Consider the following 20041-nt stretch of genomic DNA (forward strand, 5'->3'; position numbering starts at 1 on the left):
GATAGCAGCGGCACAAATTTTGTTGGGATACTTTTTTCGCCATAGTACATTGACAGCATTCTGTTTCCTTTACAAGTTTACATTCACAAGCCATCAGTGGTAGCCCATCTTTGTCAAACTTTGTAACTATAAATTGCTTTTTTACACCTCAGCTGTTCCTGCTAATGCCCCTTGATAGCATCTATGTTCACCCCAATATATATGGCTCTCCAAAAAGAATGATTCAATTTGAAATAAACTTAATACATCTACGTTTAATCCATTTTTCTCAAGCTACATACAGTAAAAGAGAATCCTCGCGTTTAATGCAGTCACTAATGAAAATTTTCAAGTCACCTGCATATTTCAAAATAATGGATATAATAGGGTAGTTTCCTTCATCAAAGAAAACAAAAGGCATTGATTGGGATTTGTTACCTACCATTAGTGTATACATAATATACAAATTATTTGGTTTCATAAATAACGGTTAAGACGATGGTCAATTTTATCCTCATTTGAAAAAAGCCAGATTGGCACCCATGCCATGCCACTCCACGTGATGTCACAGGGACCTAGTTTCCATACGAGTAGATAGGAGTTTTACATCGTCTAAGATTACCAATGTATGCATGAGGCACAGAGCTCAGGGAAACATCTCTTAATAATTATCTATTAAAACTGCCTATGGTCGGAAAGTTTCCTTCGTTTGATAAGGTATTAATAATCCTTATTTAAGCCAAGCGATACCAGTTAGCAGGGTACTCTGCTACCTGCTAGCATCCTGCATCGTATCAGCGCTCAAAGCCTCGCCCCAAGGTCACCTCACTTGCGGCAGCGGGAACCAGAACGACGTCACACGGAGTTTTCCCAGCATTCATACTTAGCCGTCGCGTTCTCGCGAGCTTGAAAATTTTCACTTTTCATTTAATCGGGAAAAATAGATATCGTAATTTAAAAATCTAAAAGCGTGAAATACGTACTCCAGGAGTAATAATCTTTCGATTTAGGTAATAAAAAAGAAATAGGAAACCACCCTCACCACCCTATTAGTGGTGTAAACCACTTGGGTGAGGGAGCATTTGCTAAGGCGTGGGATGAATTTGACGATTGCTTGAAAATATGCCTTGCACCCATAGGGAGGCAGAATGCGCACTTACAACCTGACACACAAAAAACTACATATCAAGAAAAACCTTTAAAATACAAGTTATGGTTTGTTTTTATATGCTGCATCATTCAAAATAAATGCAAACCATTGGAATTCAGTAATAGTTTTTATGGGTTGGATTAGATCAGGTTGCACATAAAATATTCATGCTTTCAAACAGGTCATATTAGCTCAGAGAGGATTATATGCTCCAAAATATCTGAAACATTGGAGAAAGCTATATTTTTGCACTGCATTTGATTTAATAACTGATAAGGCTTATGAGGAAATGGGCCATTCAAGATATAATTTGAAAAATGGTAACACTGAGGGAACATCTGGAGAGGTACACAAACCTTACATACCACCACTGGTATGGATGTGATGAATATTAGTAATGTTTTCCAATGGACATGATGACCTATCATCACTGAGTGTAACCCAAGCATCATTGCCAAATAATAGAATACAATACAATCCCCACCACCTTCTTCACAAGGCAAGGATGCAACAGAGCTAATTGTTTAGTAGAAAGGTGGTCACCTAACCATATGGTCATGATTGGTTACATATTTTAGCATGGGAAGAGACAGACATTCTCTCATGTAAGTAATGGAGCCAGCGAAGGATCAACAGTGTTTCGAGCCCATATGCAGTCCTTCGAGGAGCCAACAGCAGCCATTGATCACTTAGGGAGGTGTGTAAAATAAAAAAATCTTTGTAAGGTTTACTTTATATACTTGTTCAATGGACAGGACTCAGGTTTCAAAACACAGTTATATCCTCAGGTGACTGATCATGATTATATTCATATTTACACTACATTGAATCCAAAGGGGAGGGATTGGGGAAAGCAATTACACCCTCACCTTTTCCCAACTCCCCTCTATAAACTCAATTTTCATAAATACAGATAAAATCATGATCGAGACCCGAAGATGTAACCATGATACAAAACCCAGGTTGTGTCCATTAAATAAAGTGTATATTACAAAGTTAAATACATTTATTTTCCACAACAGAAAGGTATCACAATGAAAAATCCAATAGTTGATAGGAATATGTAGGAACATATTCTTCAAAGCAGCTGCTACGCTTAATTGTCATCTACATTTGGCAATCACCAAAAATCAAATGCACAAAGCAACCAAAGAAAGGATAACTGATTGCAATACATTTATGTGGCACAGATTATGTAAATATTCAACTACCTCTATATCTTGCTGCTATAGTAAGTAGTACAAACAACATTTTTCAAGAGCATGATGATTTTAAGGATTTTTTTTAATTGCAATACAATTTTAATCATATCTTGGATTGCCCATTTCCACAGAAATTATAACCTTAATGGTTACATCCAAAAAATACTATACCACGCCTAACATGCCATTAATGCCCTCAAGGTGTTGCATAATCTTTCCAACATTAAACGATACAGGGTTTGAAACAAATTTTGTAGTTTCTATCAAACATTTTGACTGTCAGCATGATCACCAAATGTTTTCTTTATGTAGAATCAGCAACAGTGGTGCACAAAACAAAACAATCTATATTGTCAAAGACTATTAAAAAAAATAAAAGCATCCTCCAGATTAGACCATAATTGTCATCATATCATCTTGCCCTCATTTTCCACTGTGACAGAATTCTTCCGCACATTATTTCAATAAATCATCACAAAGCTATCATGCTTGAAAGATAGCTTGTCAATTCCAGCTCAAGTGAATAATTTCTCTTTACAATTCCATTTACAAGTGTAATCTCTGACTTACAAATGATTAAGAGATTAATATTTGGACTAACACCCTAATTAGCTATTCAATATGGAACACACAGAAGATAACGCCATATGCAGCAAATTAATCGCCAAGAAAAAAACCAGAACACATAGAATTTTTTCAAAAATAATAATTAATAATAAAATAATAAGGGTAATTAATTCTGTGGTAATAATCTAAGCAATATTTTTTTAATTGCAAAACTTTAGGCTTATGTACTCACCCAGCTGGCGTAAGAACAGGCGTATTGTATCTTCACTGAGGGTCCCTTTAACTGCAAAATATAAATAAACGAATGTCAGCCTAAGTTCAAAAGTTTTACATAATGAGTAAGAATAGTCTTCCTTGCATTCTCATGCTTCTCATTCACATGCCATTCATTGTAAAATAAAGTAAGTATTATAATAACAAAAAATAAAATATCAAATGGATATTGTTTCAAACCAATAATGTGATTGTGTAAGTGACATTCAAATGACTAATAAACCAAGCCAAATATGCATATTCTTAGGGAATAGCAGTCCTAATAGATATCAAAAAGCTCACTCACCACTGAGGTAATCTGCCAAATCTCCTCCATTGCAGTACTGAAAGTGAAAGTCAAAGTAAGAAACAACTTCACTCAGAATTAACAAAAATATTGCAAAAATGTAATAGCACTTACCTCCATGACAAGGTAAACATTGTGAGGTGTCTCCTGCAATGAACAATTAAATACATTCAGGTAAAATTCATACAAGCTAGCTTTATCAGAATTTACAGGGTAATCGAGGTCAGGCATTATGCAACTGCACGAGAATGTTACACCAAATAGAAAATGTAAGAATTTCAAGATTATAAAGGTTTGAAATGGCCAAAAAGCCAACGAAATGACGCAGTGCACAGTTCTGACGCCTTCAAGGAAAGTATAGAAAACATTTACTGAAACCCTGGGAATGTGCCAAAGAAGTTGTACTTGTCAAGATCTATTTATAACTTCTAATTATACCTTGCAGTCCAAAAGTTCCACAACATTTTCGTGGTGCAGGGCAGTCAGCTCCTGGAAATTTAAACGTTGTATTGTCACATTGAATCGAAACTGGCACGCGAATCGCCAACTCCCACCGATGTTGAAATTCAAAATTAAGTTCCAACATATACAAACCTTCAATATTTTAATTTCTTTCCCAAGGAGATTTTGTGATTTCGCAAGATTCTTTTTTGTGATGCTCTTAATGGCTACTGTCAGATTGGTTTTCTGAAATACGAAAAAAACTAATGTTTACATATTGGCATCTCTCCATACGGTGCAACACTATAATATACTTGTCATTGATAAACATAATCCTTGGTTTCCACATCTCAGTTGGTAACATTTGGAAATAAAAACCATTACAAACAAGTGGGTAAATAATAACATTCTTTCACATTGAATCACGACAAAACCAATGACGAAATCCACCATTTGAAACTGATTCACTCAATCAATGAAAGCAACGAAATAAACATAATTGACGAATAATTTTAGGCCACACTGAATTTAATCACATTTCGTCGGCAACAAAAGCATTTAAATGCAGTATAATTAGGAGCATCCGTCATTTACCTTCCCCTCCAATAACTGTCCATCGCGACAAAATACATATCAATGTCCACAACTTTTTGCTTTAATACTGTAAACTTTAGTTTAAAAGAGTCAATTTCACGTTTAAGACTGTTATCTTACCTTCCTGTGCCTGCCTTTGAAAACAACAGCAAAGGCGCCATGCCCGATCAAATCTTTGGTATTATACTCAAAATCCCCGACGACCTCCATCTGTTGTATTTATTTTTTCCGGATTAAGTAAATCATCGTCGAAGACAAAAACCATCACTATCGAATTATACGAGGAAGGAGCACAGCTTGAAGCGATTTAAAGATATAACTAGCACATCCTTAGAATCGCCAAATGACAGGATCAATAATTCACATATTCAACGCTTTACTTTCATCTTCATTTGCGATGGAGAATCCCCCGTGATTTATTCAGCTAACACACAACAGTTTCGCACTGCACACAATAAGCTTCGTCGGAAACTGTACAACACTTCAAAATATGAATCCTGCATAACTTAGAACATTTCACATACATCCTTTTAAGCACAATGCTGAACTCAGCAACTCAGCTGTTGTCCGAGTTGCGTTGCTATCGTTGCGCAGTGAGATGGCATGAGGAGCATGAGTGATCGCGGTTGTCGTAGTGAATGAGATGGTGGGTGGAGTTTTTAAGAGTGATTTTAAGTTTTTTTTCATCAATATATTAAACTTATAATATATTTGCACGGCATTGAAGTGTATGTTTTTTTGTCGGCGTTGAAAGGGTTAATACAACGGAGGTAGACATGTCGTTCTTTCTGTTTATATGGGCAACAGAATATTCATTTCGTGGCAAATGTTGCTATCCCCATAAATTCGGGCGTTGCATTTGCCCCCAATGATCATAGCCTTTATTAACATTGGTAATCATCATTTTCACGATTATTTGGACCCTCCTTGCAGATTTTACAGTCGTCAACGTTGTCACATAAATCTTTCTGGGCCATTTAATAACTACCATCTTGGCTATGCCAAGTTGACTAGAAAAAGAATATTTTTCTTGACACCAAAAACTTCGCTCGCGATTTAACTCTTCTTTAAGCTAAACGAATGGAAATGTGCTATGTAAACGTTGGCAAGATAAAAAATGCATGACACTCCCAACGAGATTAATTATGATTTTTCGTCGCCCAAATAAATTGGAATAATGTTCATTATTTCAATATATTTGGGTGTTGTCATCGAGTCTTACGACTTCCATCTTGTCGCGGGTACAATATACGGCAATTAATACATAAACCGTCGGAAATTAATACATAAACCGTCGGAGAATGCAATGTTGTAGCCAGGAATTTCATGTGGAGGGGGGTTTCCAAAACCAGGGGGGGATATTTTTTAAAAACAAAGTACTAAGTAGAGGATTTTAAAATAATTTTAGTACTTTTCATTATGTAAAAAACTTTATTTGTCAAAGAAATTGTTTGTAAATCCATGATATTTCAATATTTTGTTTTCTTTTACGGTGGAGAACAATTTTTTTAATGTTTTGGGGGTGGGGTCCGGACCTCCCCCCTTTGCTACGCACTGTAGTACACCTTGCACTGGTTCTGTCTTACGTGGATGGCATTAAGGTGGGGGCTGGGATTAGTGTGGTGGCTTAGGTGTTGGCTTCCAACCCGTGGGTTAGGGTTCATAGCCCAGCAGTGACGGAGATTTTTCAGAGACTGCCCGATCCCTGCTGAGTGCTTTGTGGAGGGTACTTGAAGTATGGCTCTCCATCTGTCAAATGGGACGTTAAGCCATAGTCCTCTTAGCAATTTTTGTCAAGAGCAGATTAATGTCAATGCCATGCTTCTATCGATCCTACCGTCTCCTCTAAACTGTCAGTCGCCTCCTCCAAAAACCATTCCATTCACTGCTGGTGGCACTATGCACATTCTAAGCACAGCCACCCATAAATAGTAGGGGTAGGCAGGTATTGTCTCCCTGCTTATGTTCCAAAATTTCATGGCACTCTGGACGTGTTTCTTGACAGGAAAACTTAGGGGTGTATTTATTACTCTCTCAGAGGTTCAACCTGAAGATTGGTCTTGTTAGGCGAGGGTAGAGCTCACCTAAAACCAATCTGCAGGCATGTGAAAATCACACAGTCAGGGCAGGAGGGCTTGTTCCTTATCCAGGGCCACCTCACGGAGCTGGGAATTTTTTTGTATGTTCTTAGGCTTTACTAAGGTTAGTTAGCAAAAAACATTCTTATGGATTTCTGATCCATCTTCCCTAGATCTTCCACTTCTCAGAATTTTCAAAGGATGGGGCTTAGCCACATATATAAAGCACATTTTTCCGAAATCTCCAAATAACTGAGCTCTTATTTGTGAAAACTTATGGAAAGTAATGAAACTGCATTATTTTGATGACTGAATTTTCCTCACATAATTATGCTATTGCATTAATTTCATTTCCAGGTCATGCATGCACTTCGACTTTGCAGTCTATTTCTTTTATTTTCTCCTCATGATCACGTCTACCATAGCACGATGGTAAACAAAGGATATGATTTACGTTGTCTGAGAAAATATCTTCTTCGAATTTACTATGTAAGTTAACCCTATACTTTGATCCACGCTCCTCTAAAGATCCCATCCTAACTCGTGTAACATACTTGAAACGCTCCACTTTTTGTAGTAACAACTCATCATAAATCTGGCCGCCCTGCACTGTACTCGATTGATTCCAGCTATCAGTCCTCTTTCAAAAGGGTCCCATATGCTAGCTGCATATTCTAAGTGAGGCCTCACTAGAGTCAGGTAGCTTATTTCTTTCACTTTTTTTGGGCATTTACCGAGTATTCTTTTTACATCCCAGTTTACGGTTAGCTTTCCCACATACTTCACGTATGTTTTTACCCCACGAAAGGTCCAGTAGTGGGGGTCCGAACAAAATTACCATTAATTGATAAAATTTTATCTTGTACAAATTGGATACCACTCTGAATTCACCACTGAGAGGTGTTCCATGAATGACAATAATGTTGCAATTTTCATCGCTGTGAGAGGCTCTACCTGGATAATTGTCACTTTTATAATCAGAACTGTATCAGACTGGACAGAGTGAGGGAGTAGCATGGGTGGCTTAGCAATCCACTCTCTCAGGGCAGTTCTTCATATTATTTTCCACCAATAATAGCATGATTACAGGCCACTGACCATTCCACAAATCATTACAGTTACATCTACTACCTTTGCTAGATCATCAGAAAAGATGAGGTATCCTTCATAGTGCCTTTCCCAGCACTGCCTACTTGTACTCCTTGATTGTGAGATTATATCTGTAGACTCTGGACTGTTAAGAGTAGTATAAGTGCAGTTTAAAGTAATATATTTTTATGGCATGCACAAACAGTTCATTTTAAGATCAGCAATATTTGGTTAATATGAGAATACCTGAGTCGAGTTCTTGAAAAATAACTTCTAGGATTTAGACTTCAGAAAAATAACCCTCTTCTACTGACGCCTAGAAGAGGAAAATGTTTTCCTTGCTACAAGTAGCATAAGAATATTTTAAACCTCTCTCCATGAAGCTCTTTTTTGGGGAGGAGTTGCCCTGGTATTCTTGTCCCTCCAATTTGGGACCCAACTCAACAGGGTGCCTGGCCATTACGCTGGCCACTGCCCAATTCCTCTAATCCTATCTTAGCACAGGTCCACGGTCAACTTATTTCATTACCAGAGTTTTTTTTATTCAAATATTGCTTTAGATTTTCAATAATTTACACTTCTATAAAAGTAATAAGCAATTTTTTAGCATTGTGGAATTTTAGCAGCGGATTTCTAGCATTGATAATAACTAAGTTATTAAGCATAAGGTATTAAGTCTCTAACTCTAGAAGTGTATTATTAGTAGTGCTAAAACTTTGTTTGCTTATGCAAATAAAAAACAAAGAATTAATTTCAAAATATTAAAAATTGGAGTATGGTACTAAATGTCTATTAGCAAAATCCATTTATAACATATCCACTTTACAATGGATTTCTGCAGAGAGGTGGATCATAAATGAGTACGATGGTCAAAGGCACAGTCCAGAGGCAGTCTGGCATTATTGGCATACTTTGGTGGAAGCTAGATTTGCATGTTTAGAATCCATCGGATGGGGTCTCTAATGTCAGTGGTGATTGTGGAATGCAGGAAGAACAGAGCGACCCACTTGGGACCTATCAAAGCTCCCGTAGGCTCTAGGTAATCATTGATAATCCAATTTTATCATACTGCTTCTTGGTAGGCATATGAAATATGCCTGTATTGCTCATGCTCAAAATTTAAGATGTGTATGGGTACATGTATACTGCTGGAAGGGCTAAAAGATAGATAAAGCTGTGGTTGCACAATTACATATTAGTGCCCATGAATGCAAACCTCTTATTTCTCATTTTATTCCTTTTTTCTTTGTTTACTACACTATCAGCAATGTATAAGGAGCCTTCAATGCATTGATTTTTTTCATTTTTTTCTAATTATGATATTGAAGCATTATGGCAAAAATCGAAATTAGCCTAACTTGTGGATGTTGACAACCATGTGTACATCATTTACGTGAAGATGCCAATCCATGATTTACTGCCCAGTTAGATTGAATTACAATTGATAGGTTTCATTCTTGGGCTCAGAACATCATGCTCTCTCTGTGGATGTAAGAGCATACACAAAAATCTCACTAATTTGACAAAATAGCTCTAGAAAGTATGTGTTACTATTATCATTGCCTTATTAGCTAATCTTTTTCCTTGGGCCACAACCTTGTCGTAGTGGAAAGGCTTATGCATTCCTATGATCCATAGAGCTTCTCTGGTGAGATTATTTTGCAAGTATATATTCCCGGTAGGGCCACCCACGTCAGATAGGTCAAAGAGAAAGAGCCAGACAAAAGGTAGTCCATGTGATGGTGTCACACAGAAAACACTGTTGGAATGGAAGTGGGAAACCCTACCAACTATGTTTTCCCTGAAAACATGGAGCTTGGTCAAACGAGCCTTGGATGGAATCGTAGGACCTGGATCTTAAGGGCAGATGTCGTAGGTGATCCTTATGGTGGTTCAAGTTTACATGCCCACTAGCAATAATAGGAGGGAAGAAGTAGATGAGGTGTATGAACAGCTAGACAAAATAATTAGAGAAACCCCGGGTAAGAAAAATCTGGTAGTAATGGGGAACTGGGACGCTTCAGTCAGGGAAGGGAGGGATGGAAAGGAGAATAGGAGGATTTGGATTAGGAATGCAGAACAAAAGGGAAAAGAATGCTGCAAAATTTTGCCGGAGAAACAAGTTATTCATAGCAAACAAATGGTTCAATCGTCATAAGGGGAGAGGTACACATGGAAGAGTACAGGGGATATGGAGAGATATCAGATAGACAATATCATGGTAAGACAGGTTTATGAATCGTGTGGAAAACTCGCATAGCTTCCCTGCAGCAGATGAGAATTTAGGCCTCAACCTAGTGCTTATGAAATGTAACTTCAGATTCCAAAGACTAATGCCAATTAGAAAGGCGAAGAAATGGAACGTAGAGGTGCTTTAGGAGTTTATGAAAAGAGAATTCAGCAACTAGTGGAGAACAATAACTGAGAGATTGAAAATATGCAGACTGTAGAGTAAGGGTGGGATAGTATTAAAAAAGGAACAGTGAAATCGTTCGAGAAGTCAATTGGCTATGTCGACAGTAGAAGAATTAAGAAGCCAATAATATTGTTGGAAATCATAAAAGAAATGGAGAAGAGAAGGAAATGGAAGAATGTGGACACAGAGCAGAGTAAAAGGATGCATAAATTAAATTAAAGATGCATTAATAAATTAGAGATTATGGCGTGAAACTAAGAGGGCAAGGGAAGCTTGGTGGAAATTACAGTGTTGGGAAATGGAAAATTTTCAGAAAGAGGGAGAGGTATGTGCATTGTACACTCAGGTAGTCGCCATCGAGCAGCAAAAGAGGGCAAGCCATGTCGAAAATTAAGGCTAAAGATGGAAGGATGCTAACAGCACAAGACAAGGTACAGAGTAGATAAGAAAGAATACATAAAGGATCTATATGACAGCAGGAATAGGCTGGAAAGATTGAATTTATAGGAGGAAATTGCAGAAGGGGATGATATTATTGTGCTGAGAATCTAAGACTTGGAAATTGAGAGAGCCCTCTGTGATATGAAGGCTAGGAAAGCAGTGGGAGTGGATAAATTCCCATGTGAGCTTATGAAGAATCTAGGTAGGGATGAAAAGGTTTTTTTAAACTATAATGTAGGATCTATGAAGTTGGGCATTGGCCAGAGGATATTGTGAAAACAGTTCTATTTCCACCTCCAAAAAAGAAGAAAGCTTTAGAATGCGTAGATTATGGGACTATTAGCCTAATATAGCATGTGTCATAAGTGGTTCTGAGGATATTAAACAGACTAATGGAGGCAAGGGCAAACGGGTACATATTTGGGTGACAATCACTTTGGGTTCAATCAACTCCAAATGCAACTGCGGTAATGAGGTCCGTAGTGGAGAGAAACGTAGAATATAATCAGAAGGTTTATGCCTGTGTCGTGGATTTTGAAAAAGCATTTGATAGAGTGGCCTGGGTAAAGCTAATGCATATGCCAATCTCCATCCCAAGAAGATTGGAGGGATAGGCGACCAATTTGGAATCTGTATATGGCCCAGAATGCACAAGTGAGGGTAGCGGACAGAGAAAATGGGTGGGCAAGCATTGGCCAAGGAGTGAGGCAAGGATGTCCCTATCACCGTTGGTTTTTAAATTATTCGCTGAAGAGATGAGGAGAGAAGTGTGGGATGAATTGGAAGCTGTAGTTAAAGCGAGGGAACGATGTTTAATCAGTGAGGCCTGCGGATGATTTGGTGTTGATTAGCCAGTCATCTAAGGAGCTGCAGGCCTTAGAGGATGCGTTAGGCAAGCACTGTGAGGATTATTGCATGAGAATTAATTGCAAGAAGACCAAGGCTATGCGATTTTGTAAAGCATCGCAAGTGAGGAATGTGATTCAAGATAAAATTGGGTGAGGAAAAACTTGAGTAGGCAGTGCAATTCAACTATACATTTGGGCAGCACATTATAGGAAAATGGATAAAGCAGTAAGGACATTAGGAAGAAAATTGTGTTACCAAAGGAGGCTTTCATGAACAGGGAGGCGATAGTGAGATGATTGTTGTGTAAGACTTTAAAAGAAAAGTTTGTGAAGACCCTGATCTAGAGGCGTTCGCGATATGGGTATGAAGAAGCAGGCCCGTCGCAAGGGCAGGGCAACAGGGCATTTTGCCCTGGGCGTAGCAATTTGGGGGCGCACCGTGTTCGCCGACGAAAATTTTTTTAAAAATATCCTTCTATGTTTTACTTTAATAATCGATAAAATATCTTTATTACGAAAAAATGTTTTCAATTATATTTTCAACTCTCCCGATTGCAGATATATCAATGTTATGGGGCGGGGGGGGGGGGGGGGGGCGCACGATCCCAGTTCGCCCCGGGCGCCAGATCAGCTAGCGACGGGCCTGTGAAGAAGAGTAAGTAAAGTGGACGGAAAGGAGGATTAATGAAGAAGTGCTGGACATGGGGGTGTGTAGCAGCAATTTCTGGATGAGATACGATGGAGGCTGAAGGTATGGATGGAAAGAGTGCTTAGTGCAGAGGGGATGTTGAAAACGGTGTCAAAGGATAGAATGTTGGGTAAACGAGGGAGAGGATGGAAGAGAATAGGATTTTTAGACGGAATGAAAGGGAGTAGGCCTTATTGTTATTGGTAGAGGGAAGTTTATGAAAGGACGGGAGTCTACTAGAATACTTCTTAGATACTCCATGCAAATCTACCTAAATCGCTTGAGTACTTTAGCATATTAAGGCATTAACCATAAACCCACCCACATTAACTCCACTGTTAGAGTTTATTGAAAATTGTGGAGCATTAAGTATGCGATTACGTATTAATTAATAACTTCAATCCTTTGGATACTTAGGCAACCTCACTTCAAGTCGTTTTTGAGGAAGTGAAATGTTGCGACTTGTCGCGAAGACGAATGTTAGGAACTGAGAATTTGAATTCGCGCTCTTGCGCTCCGTGCTGTTTTTTTATTCTACAATTCGTAAAGTGTTTGTAAAATTCGTAATTAAAAGTCTCATGAGGCGTGCGTTAACTTTACCAACTATTGGTATCAGAAGTCGTCATAATCAGTTCATCCTTTTCTATTACGATAGCAGAGATTTTGTTATTCAACCTTGAATTTCACTCATTTGCAAATTTTTGCCATAAACCGGAATAGGCAACATTATTATCGTAGCAAAACAAACTGCGTTATTATGCATCATCATCTTTTGTCAGTTTTTGCTTTATAAATAAAAAACGAATTTAGTAAATTTTCACACATCTTAACTTGAATGGTGATAAATTTGTTGTGAATAGCGGAAAATGTACTGGAGGAGACGTACGAGACGTTAAGGTATAAGTGCTCCTCTTGTTCCGTTGGCATTTATCATTCATCAAAAGTTATGCCTTAACTATGCATTAACTGAATTAAAAATGGAAGGTATTCGCGTATTAGTCTGTGTTGCCAAATAAATCTCCGAGATAGATACGGATATTTTTCGAGTTCGAAAATGGGACTTCATAAGATTTCGATTGAAATCGAACTCAGAAGAAATAATATTGAGTTGAAGAGATTGAATTGTCTAAGACACCATGATTCACTTGACAAATAAATAATCCGCCTTGAAAGATAAATAAGCCGTCAGTGTTAACGTACTCGATGTCGTACTTGATAAGGTATAAGGAAGCACCTATCAAACATGAGCGTATCTCCTCACATTTACATAGATTACATCGTGATATATTTTTATCGTATTCATTAGTATAACTTGCTGCAATTAACGAGGAATTACATACGAATAGATTTTGGCTTATCTGCTAATTAATTCACCTTATAGCGCTTCATTTTTTTATGTTGGCCACACCTACTTCCGTTCACCGACAGCGGTGGTGTAGGAAAATAGGTATGGAGATCGACGATCGGTACCTGTAATTGTGGTGTGATGTAGCTACATATTTAACATGCCCTACTTGATAGTGTTACTAAGGTGCAATGAGTGTTTTTGGTGATTTTAGACGAGTTTGGGTCCAAAGATTCCCTGGTAGTGATTTGCCAGCAGCTTGGGAGGAAGATGTTAGAGCTAATCTTGCTACGCATAAACAAAAGGTAGCTGTATTAAGGGAAGAATTAGAGAAAGAGGAATTTTACGTGGAATATTTAGAAAGATTGCTTGCTGATGTAGAAAAGCATAAAGTGGACAATGCCTCAGACCCTGGTTCTTCTGGGCGGGGGTCGCAAATCTGTCAGGAAAAGGAAGATGTTACCCGCAATGTTATTCAAAATGGCGAGAAAGAAAATCAAAGTGTTGGAAGTAACTTAAGTGGGCAGAATGTCATTTCTCAGTCCAGCGAAACACCTACAAATGACTCTGCCAATCAATGTGTCAACGAACTCACCGTGTCGTTGAACGATAATGTCGCAGAAAAGGCCGACTCCGAAAATTCCGAGAAGACCGTCAGTGATACAAAAGAGCAATCCAGGGTAAAGAAAAGTATTCCGAAGCACGTATCGAACTATATTACTGTGATAGAAGTGAACGCTGCTAATAATAATAAAGGTGGGGAGAAGGATAAGGGTACTGGGAAAGGTCAAGGTGACATTGGTCCACCGAAGTCTCCTCATAAAAAAGTACCACCCTTACCTCCTCCCAAAAGGTTCTCGAAACTAAGAGATAAGGAAGACAGTGAAGGTGCTAGCAGTATTTTGGAAGCAGTTGATGCCACAAAACCCAGCATTCCTAGATCAGCTATACCTGATGGAAGCGAATCGAATGCCAAGAAAAGTGATGCTGAGGATCTGCCTTCACCCAAGGATGATCCTCAAAGTGAATTAAGCCATTCACGATCACCAGGTGCTGCCAGTATTATTGAGGAAAGTGTTGGAAGTAGTTCATGTGAAGAGCTTAAAGATACTGATGAACTAAAATCTGATATAAACCCTGGGAATGGCGACGAAAGTAGTGTTAAGTCTTATGAAGATAATATATCTCAAGAAACTGAGGAGCATTTATATGATACTGTTCCACCAGACTTGGATGGAGATTATGTGTATTTATCTGCTGAGACAGTTGCTGCAGCGATGGCTGCAGCGGGCACACCTTCAAGTGGCTCGGTTGGGGATGCCGGTAGAATTACCCGAGGAGGTAGTATGGGCCGAGAAAACGAAAGTGGTGGAAGTGTAAGCGATTTGGATGGGGAAACGACTATAAAATCCTTAAACTCACTTCATTCTGGACACAGTTCGGTTGGCAGTTCTGGAGGAGCGACGACAGACACAGAACTTCATGGCAGTTTATCTGGACTGGCCGCCCACGATCCTCATAAGCAGTCGAATTATGTCAACATCGACTATTTTATCAAGTGAGAAATTCTTCTACACTTTTTTTATGTTGAACTTAATTTCTCAGCTGCATTCAGTAATTTGAAGACTTATATCATAAACTTCTATTGCCATGGTAGCTTAGGAAACGGTTGTTATCAGCTGGTGTCAACTGTTTCATGAATTGAATTTTGCGCAATAATGATTTTATGATGTTTTAGGTGAAATATGGTCATTGTGGTCGCTGATGATGATATTTAATGGACGCCTGTAATATTTTTTTCTATTGAAGGCAAAAGGCTGCTTTGAACTCTCAAGAACGTGCAAATTCAGTTGAATCCGATGAGGATGTACCGCCCTTGCTCAGAACCATATCGATTGACCAAGAGGAAGAAGGGGAGGAGGGTGTGGATGAACTCTTTGGTCATCCAAATTACACTCCAGAAAGTGGGGATAGTCAACTGCCCGATATGAGACCTATGAAATATGCTAGTAATTCTTCTCTAGAATCATCATCAACTCCTGCCAGCAGTCGCCGTTGGGAGCGGGACTCTTCAATTGCATCGGAGCCAGAGGTGAGGTTGTGTTAATTTCTCAATAATGTCTTATTATTTTTTAGGAATCTCTTAACGTATCACTCTTGTAGTCATTCAGTTGAACACCAAGAGTTAGTCAATGTTATGATTTTCAACCTCATAATTTTGGACTCTGTCTTGGTTTTTGAAATGGAGCCAGTGGCTGCAGGGATGAAGCGCATCCTCTCAATCAGTAGGCCTTGACACTCACTAACACATGATAAATTGCCGGGAGTATTAGCTCAAACGGTGCAGGTCAAGATGCAAACTAAGACAAGTAAAGACCAAATTACACTATTTCGACCTCCACGAGTCCATTTTCTATGCATTAAGTTAAAGATCTTCTCAAGTTGATGTGATCATCACTTCAACTTTATGTTGTTGTGAAGATGTACCAATAAGCCTGATCGACTTGCAAACCCTTCCCATGAGATTCTGTAGAGCAATCAGTTTGTATGACTACTCCTCCTGGAAAATGAAGGGGAGGGAGTGATTTTTCTGAGTATTTACGAAGATTCACATCACATGCTTATGCTCCGCCCATGGAAAGAAAGAATGGAATACACCTTGGAAATTGTCCTGTCCAAAGTTTTTCAACAACTAGCAATCCAAAAGTATCGATATTCTAATGAGGGTACTTTGAAAGAAGAGGAGTACTATGAAAATATTGTTCATATAAAAATATCACTCATTGAAGGACTCTCACTCATTACGTTTGATAATTAGTGTTAATTATAATTTCCATCACTTGCACTTATAATTAACTGTTTCATGCCATGGAAGGTAATTAGCCCAAGCATTGATTCTTTGGTAATTGATTACGTTATCGTTTCAGGAAAAAGCCCCCTTTTTGAAAGTCTTTATGGCTGTCATGTAAGTCTGAGATTCTCATAATGTTGTACCATTCTCTGAGGTAAATAAAATATATTGGTTTAAACTACAGTGGAACCTCGTTAAAGCGAGTACGGGCTATAGCGACACCCCCGCTATTACGAGAGATAGCCGATGCACTGTCAATTGACCCTATAATAAGCGTGTTAAAAAATTTGTTTCTACGAGACCCTTTCGGTGTTGGCTCTCGCCATAGCGAGGGTTTCACCGCCGGAAGACTTTCACGAAGACTCCTCTGTAATTGCTAGCGATCTGTTAGAAATGAAGTTAATGGAGTGCTCAGTCTCAAATTTATGTGGTAAACTGTCGTTCGATAAATATAATGATGACGAAACAATGCTTTGCATGATTTTTATTCAGTGCGGCGCTTATAAATTTTTTGAATAGTTGGTCGTTATTTGAGTAAGGAAATTTAGTGATGCAAAAAAACATCGCCTTTCGTCTGGATTTATGCTTACGTTTATCGGATAGATGTTTATCTGTCGCCGCACCACTCCTGTTCCTGTATATCTGTTCGCAACAGGTATATTGGCTATTATTTGCTCCACCTCCGGTAAAGCGACAATTCGCTATAGCGAGTGTTTATTAGTGCACCGTGGGGTGTCGTTATATCGAGGTTTCACTGTATATAGTTGCTTGGTAATACAGTAGACTCATGTTATTACAAAGTTCACAGAACCGAAAGTTTGTATGAACGTTTCTTTTAGGAATCATCACAAAAAAGCATGCTTTGTCAAAATTTCTTGTCTCTTAAATCTCCTGTACTTATAGTCGCACTGCGGAATAGTTTCAGAGTCATGAGAGTAAAATATGCGATTAAACTACACACAAATATATAAAAACAAGCACATTCGTTTGATTTCATTCATAAAAGTATGAGGCATAATGCAATTGAGGGTCGATATCTTCCCAATTACAGTAAGTCCTCGATGTACCCATGAGATGTGTTCTGAGGCTAGCTCATAGGTTCATAAACCTTTGCTAGGCTTGAAGAAGTGCGGTTATCCTGCATAATGCAGCACTGCATTACAATTTTGCATGAACTCGTGGTTGCGAGGAACAGATCTAGTGGGCATGTGACGGAACCAGAGCGAAAGAATAATTAGTGAAACACTGAACAGTTCCTGATTTCACACAGGATAAAATGATACTTTGTTCAGATTTTACCCTATGCACGAGTTCCTCTATGCCACGTCGCTTTGCATTTGCAAACTCCAAAGGCACCAAATTTGAAATTTTGGGGGTACTTGAATTTTTTGAATGTTCTTATCTCCGAAGGTTCAATAATAGAATGTGCATAGGAAGAGGACTAAATGTACTTTCAATTTACGAGTGTTAATGAGTGGGTCACCATAATTCCATAGGAATGAAGCTTATTATTTGACGTTTCGTACATATTGAAGTATATCCTACTGAAGAAAGAACCAAATTAATGATCTTGGGCACAGTACAAGAAGAGAACTTAAATGTAGATCAATGATGATAACATAGAGTTGAGTATATCCACCTAAATACCGTTGCTTTTTCGCGGAACTTCGTATTAACAAGAGTTCATGTTGTAACCGCCGGGACCGGTATTGAGGTACGTAATTTTGTTATAACTGTTATTTAAGAGGTACAAAGGTTCAGCAAAATAAGAAAGCCGCGCATTCCAGTCAGACAACAATACCCAGACTGCCCGATACACATGTATCGAACCTTTTTATTTATATTGGAAACGTCCAAACAAACAGATAGAATTGCATACATTCCAACACTCCACCTCAATTCTAGCAATGTCCAAAAATGAAAAAACAAGCATTCAAATATGGAAACACACATTACATAAATTCTTTTAAATGTTATGCAAGAACATAAATATCTTTCTTTCTGAAGAATAAGAAAAAGAACAACAATAAATGTAAACAATTTAAACAAGGTCTAGTTTAAACTATTTGCTTCACACCCAAACCAGTGCGATGATTGAGAAAAGATTCACCAACTAGTCCTTTAGTTAATATGTCTGCCTTTGAATAAGTTTCTTCATAATCATACCCCTTGCGCTGAGCACATCCTTTCGCAACAAGACGAGCCTTGTAGCGATCAACATCCCCATTTTCATTCCGCTTTACTTTGAAAAACCCACTTGCAATCAATTGCTCTCCTTCCAGGGGTAGTGGAGTTAAATACCAAGTTTCGTTTTCATTAAGAGCCTTCATTTCTTCATTAACTGCATTGTACCTCTTGTCTTGATCCTCTCTCCCTTTGATACTCGAGAAATTCTCAGGTACATCATCAAGAAATGCTTCAGCACTCATAGCACAAACTGTTCCATATCCTGTATCATAATCTTCTAGATAAGCAGGTCTTTTCCTTTCTCTGACTGACCTTCTGACTTGATCATCTACTTCCCATTCTCCACCTAAATTCTGCTCTCCACCTGAATTTTTAACTCTCTCTGCTGGGTAGTACTCTTCATTTTCACCTTGATTTCCTTGATTTTCTTTCCAGTATCCTAATTCCCTCTTAGCTTGGAACTTCTTTTCATCAAAAATTACATCTCTTCCTCTGACTATCTTTTTTAGTTCTGGATCCCAAAGTCTGTACCCATTAGTGCAGTACCCTACAAAAATGTACTTCTTACATCTGGATTCTAGCTTACTCCTCATTAATTGTTTAGGAGTGTGCAGGTAGGCTGTGCATCCAAAAATTTTTAATTTATTTAGATCTGGTTGTTTTCCATACCAGAGGTAAGCTGGAACTTCCTTTTCCAGAGCTTTTGTGGGAGTCCTGTTGATTAAATATACAGCAGTAAGTACAGCTTCCGTCCACAAAGCTTTTGATAAACCAGAGCTGTGTATCAAACATCTTGCTTTTTCAAGTATTGTATGATTCATTCGTTCTGCCACCCCATTTTGCTGTGGCGTGTATGGTATTGTGGACTCAAATTGTATACCTCGTTCTTCAAAGTACACTTTAATTTCATTGGTAACATACTCCCTGCCATTATCACTCCTGAAACGACTTAACTTTGTACAAAAATGAGATGTTGCCATTTTCTCATAAATCTTCAGATAATGAAAGGCTTCTGACTTTGTTTTCAAGAAATACACAGCAGTAAATGAGTATAATCATCCACAAATGTCATTATATACTTCATCCCATCATATGACATTGGAGATACTGGTCCAACCAGATCACTATGCACAAGTTCCAATGGACGTTTTGCTCTGAGTCTTCCGTGCATGTGTGGTAGTTTTGTTTGTTTTCCAGTCACGCAATGCTCGCATATACTCTTGAACTTATCTTCTTTAATTCCATCCACCAGTGTGGTTAATCTCTTTAAACCATCTTTGGAAATGTGTCCTAGTCTTTGGTGCCATAAATGTTCTGCTTCCATTGAAAGGCAAGCTGTGTGTGCTCTCCGAAAAACAATTTTGTATAATTTTCCACAGCGCCTGGCAACTGCTACTGTTCGACCACCTTTCAAAATTTTTCCTATTCCATCTGCAAACAGCACACTATAACCATGAGAATCCAAATTTTGAACTGATAGGAGATTCATCTCAAGATCAGGTACCCTTAACACGTTTGCAATGTGTAACTTAACCCATTTTCCGTTATTAAAAATAACACCATCAATATCCCCTTTTTCTTTGGCAGTCATCAGCTGTCCAGTTTT

The 20041-nt window shown here is 38.3% G+C and overlaps 2 protein-coding genes across 4 annotated transcripts in view; one reads left to right on the top strand and one right to left on the bottom strand.

Moving 5' to 3' along the window:
• The window catches only part of LOC124158678 (serine/threonine-protein kinase ULK2), a 39528-nt gene extending 34444 nt beyond the window's left edge, over positions 1-5084 (bottom strand). For all 3 annotated transcript variants that reach the window (XM_046533908.1, XM_046533907.1, XM_046533906.1), the window contains exons 1-6: positions 4613-5084; positions 4052-4144; positions 3896-3946; positions 3572-3604; positions 3458-3494; positions 3131-3181 (exon numbers count right to left, since the gene is read on the bottom strand). In XM_046533908.1, coding sequence (XP_046389864.1) covers positions 3131-3181; positions 3458-3494; positions 3572-3604; positions 3896-3946; positions 4052-4144; positions 4613-4702 — 355 coding nt within the window. In that variant the 5' untranslated portion in view covers positions 4703-5084. The remainder of the gene's footprint in view (positions 1-3130; positions 3182-3457; positions 3495-3571; positions 3605-3895; positions 3947-4051; positions 4145-4612) is intronic.
• Positions 5085-13299: 8215 nt separating this feature from the next.
• The window catches only part of LOC124158679 (active breakpoint cluster region-related protein), a 34300-nt gene continuing 27558 nt past the window's right edge, over positions 13300-20041 (top strand). Inside the window, exons 1-2 of the mRNA XM_046533909.1 lie at positions 13300-14955; positions 15207-15489. Coding sequence (XP_046389865.1) covers positions 13589-14955; positions 15207-15489 — 1650 coding nt within the window. The 5' untranslated portion in view covers positions 13300-13588. The remainder of the gene's footprint in view (positions 14956-15206; positions 15490-20041) is intronic.

Source organism: Ischnura elegans, chromosome 5 (assembly GCF_921293095.1).
Source record: "Ischnura elegans chromosome 5, ioIscEleg1.1, whole genome shotgun sequence".
Classification (NCBI taxonomy): Eukaryota; Metazoa; Arthropoda; class Insecta; order Odonata; family Coenagrionidae; genus Ischnura; species Ischnura elegans.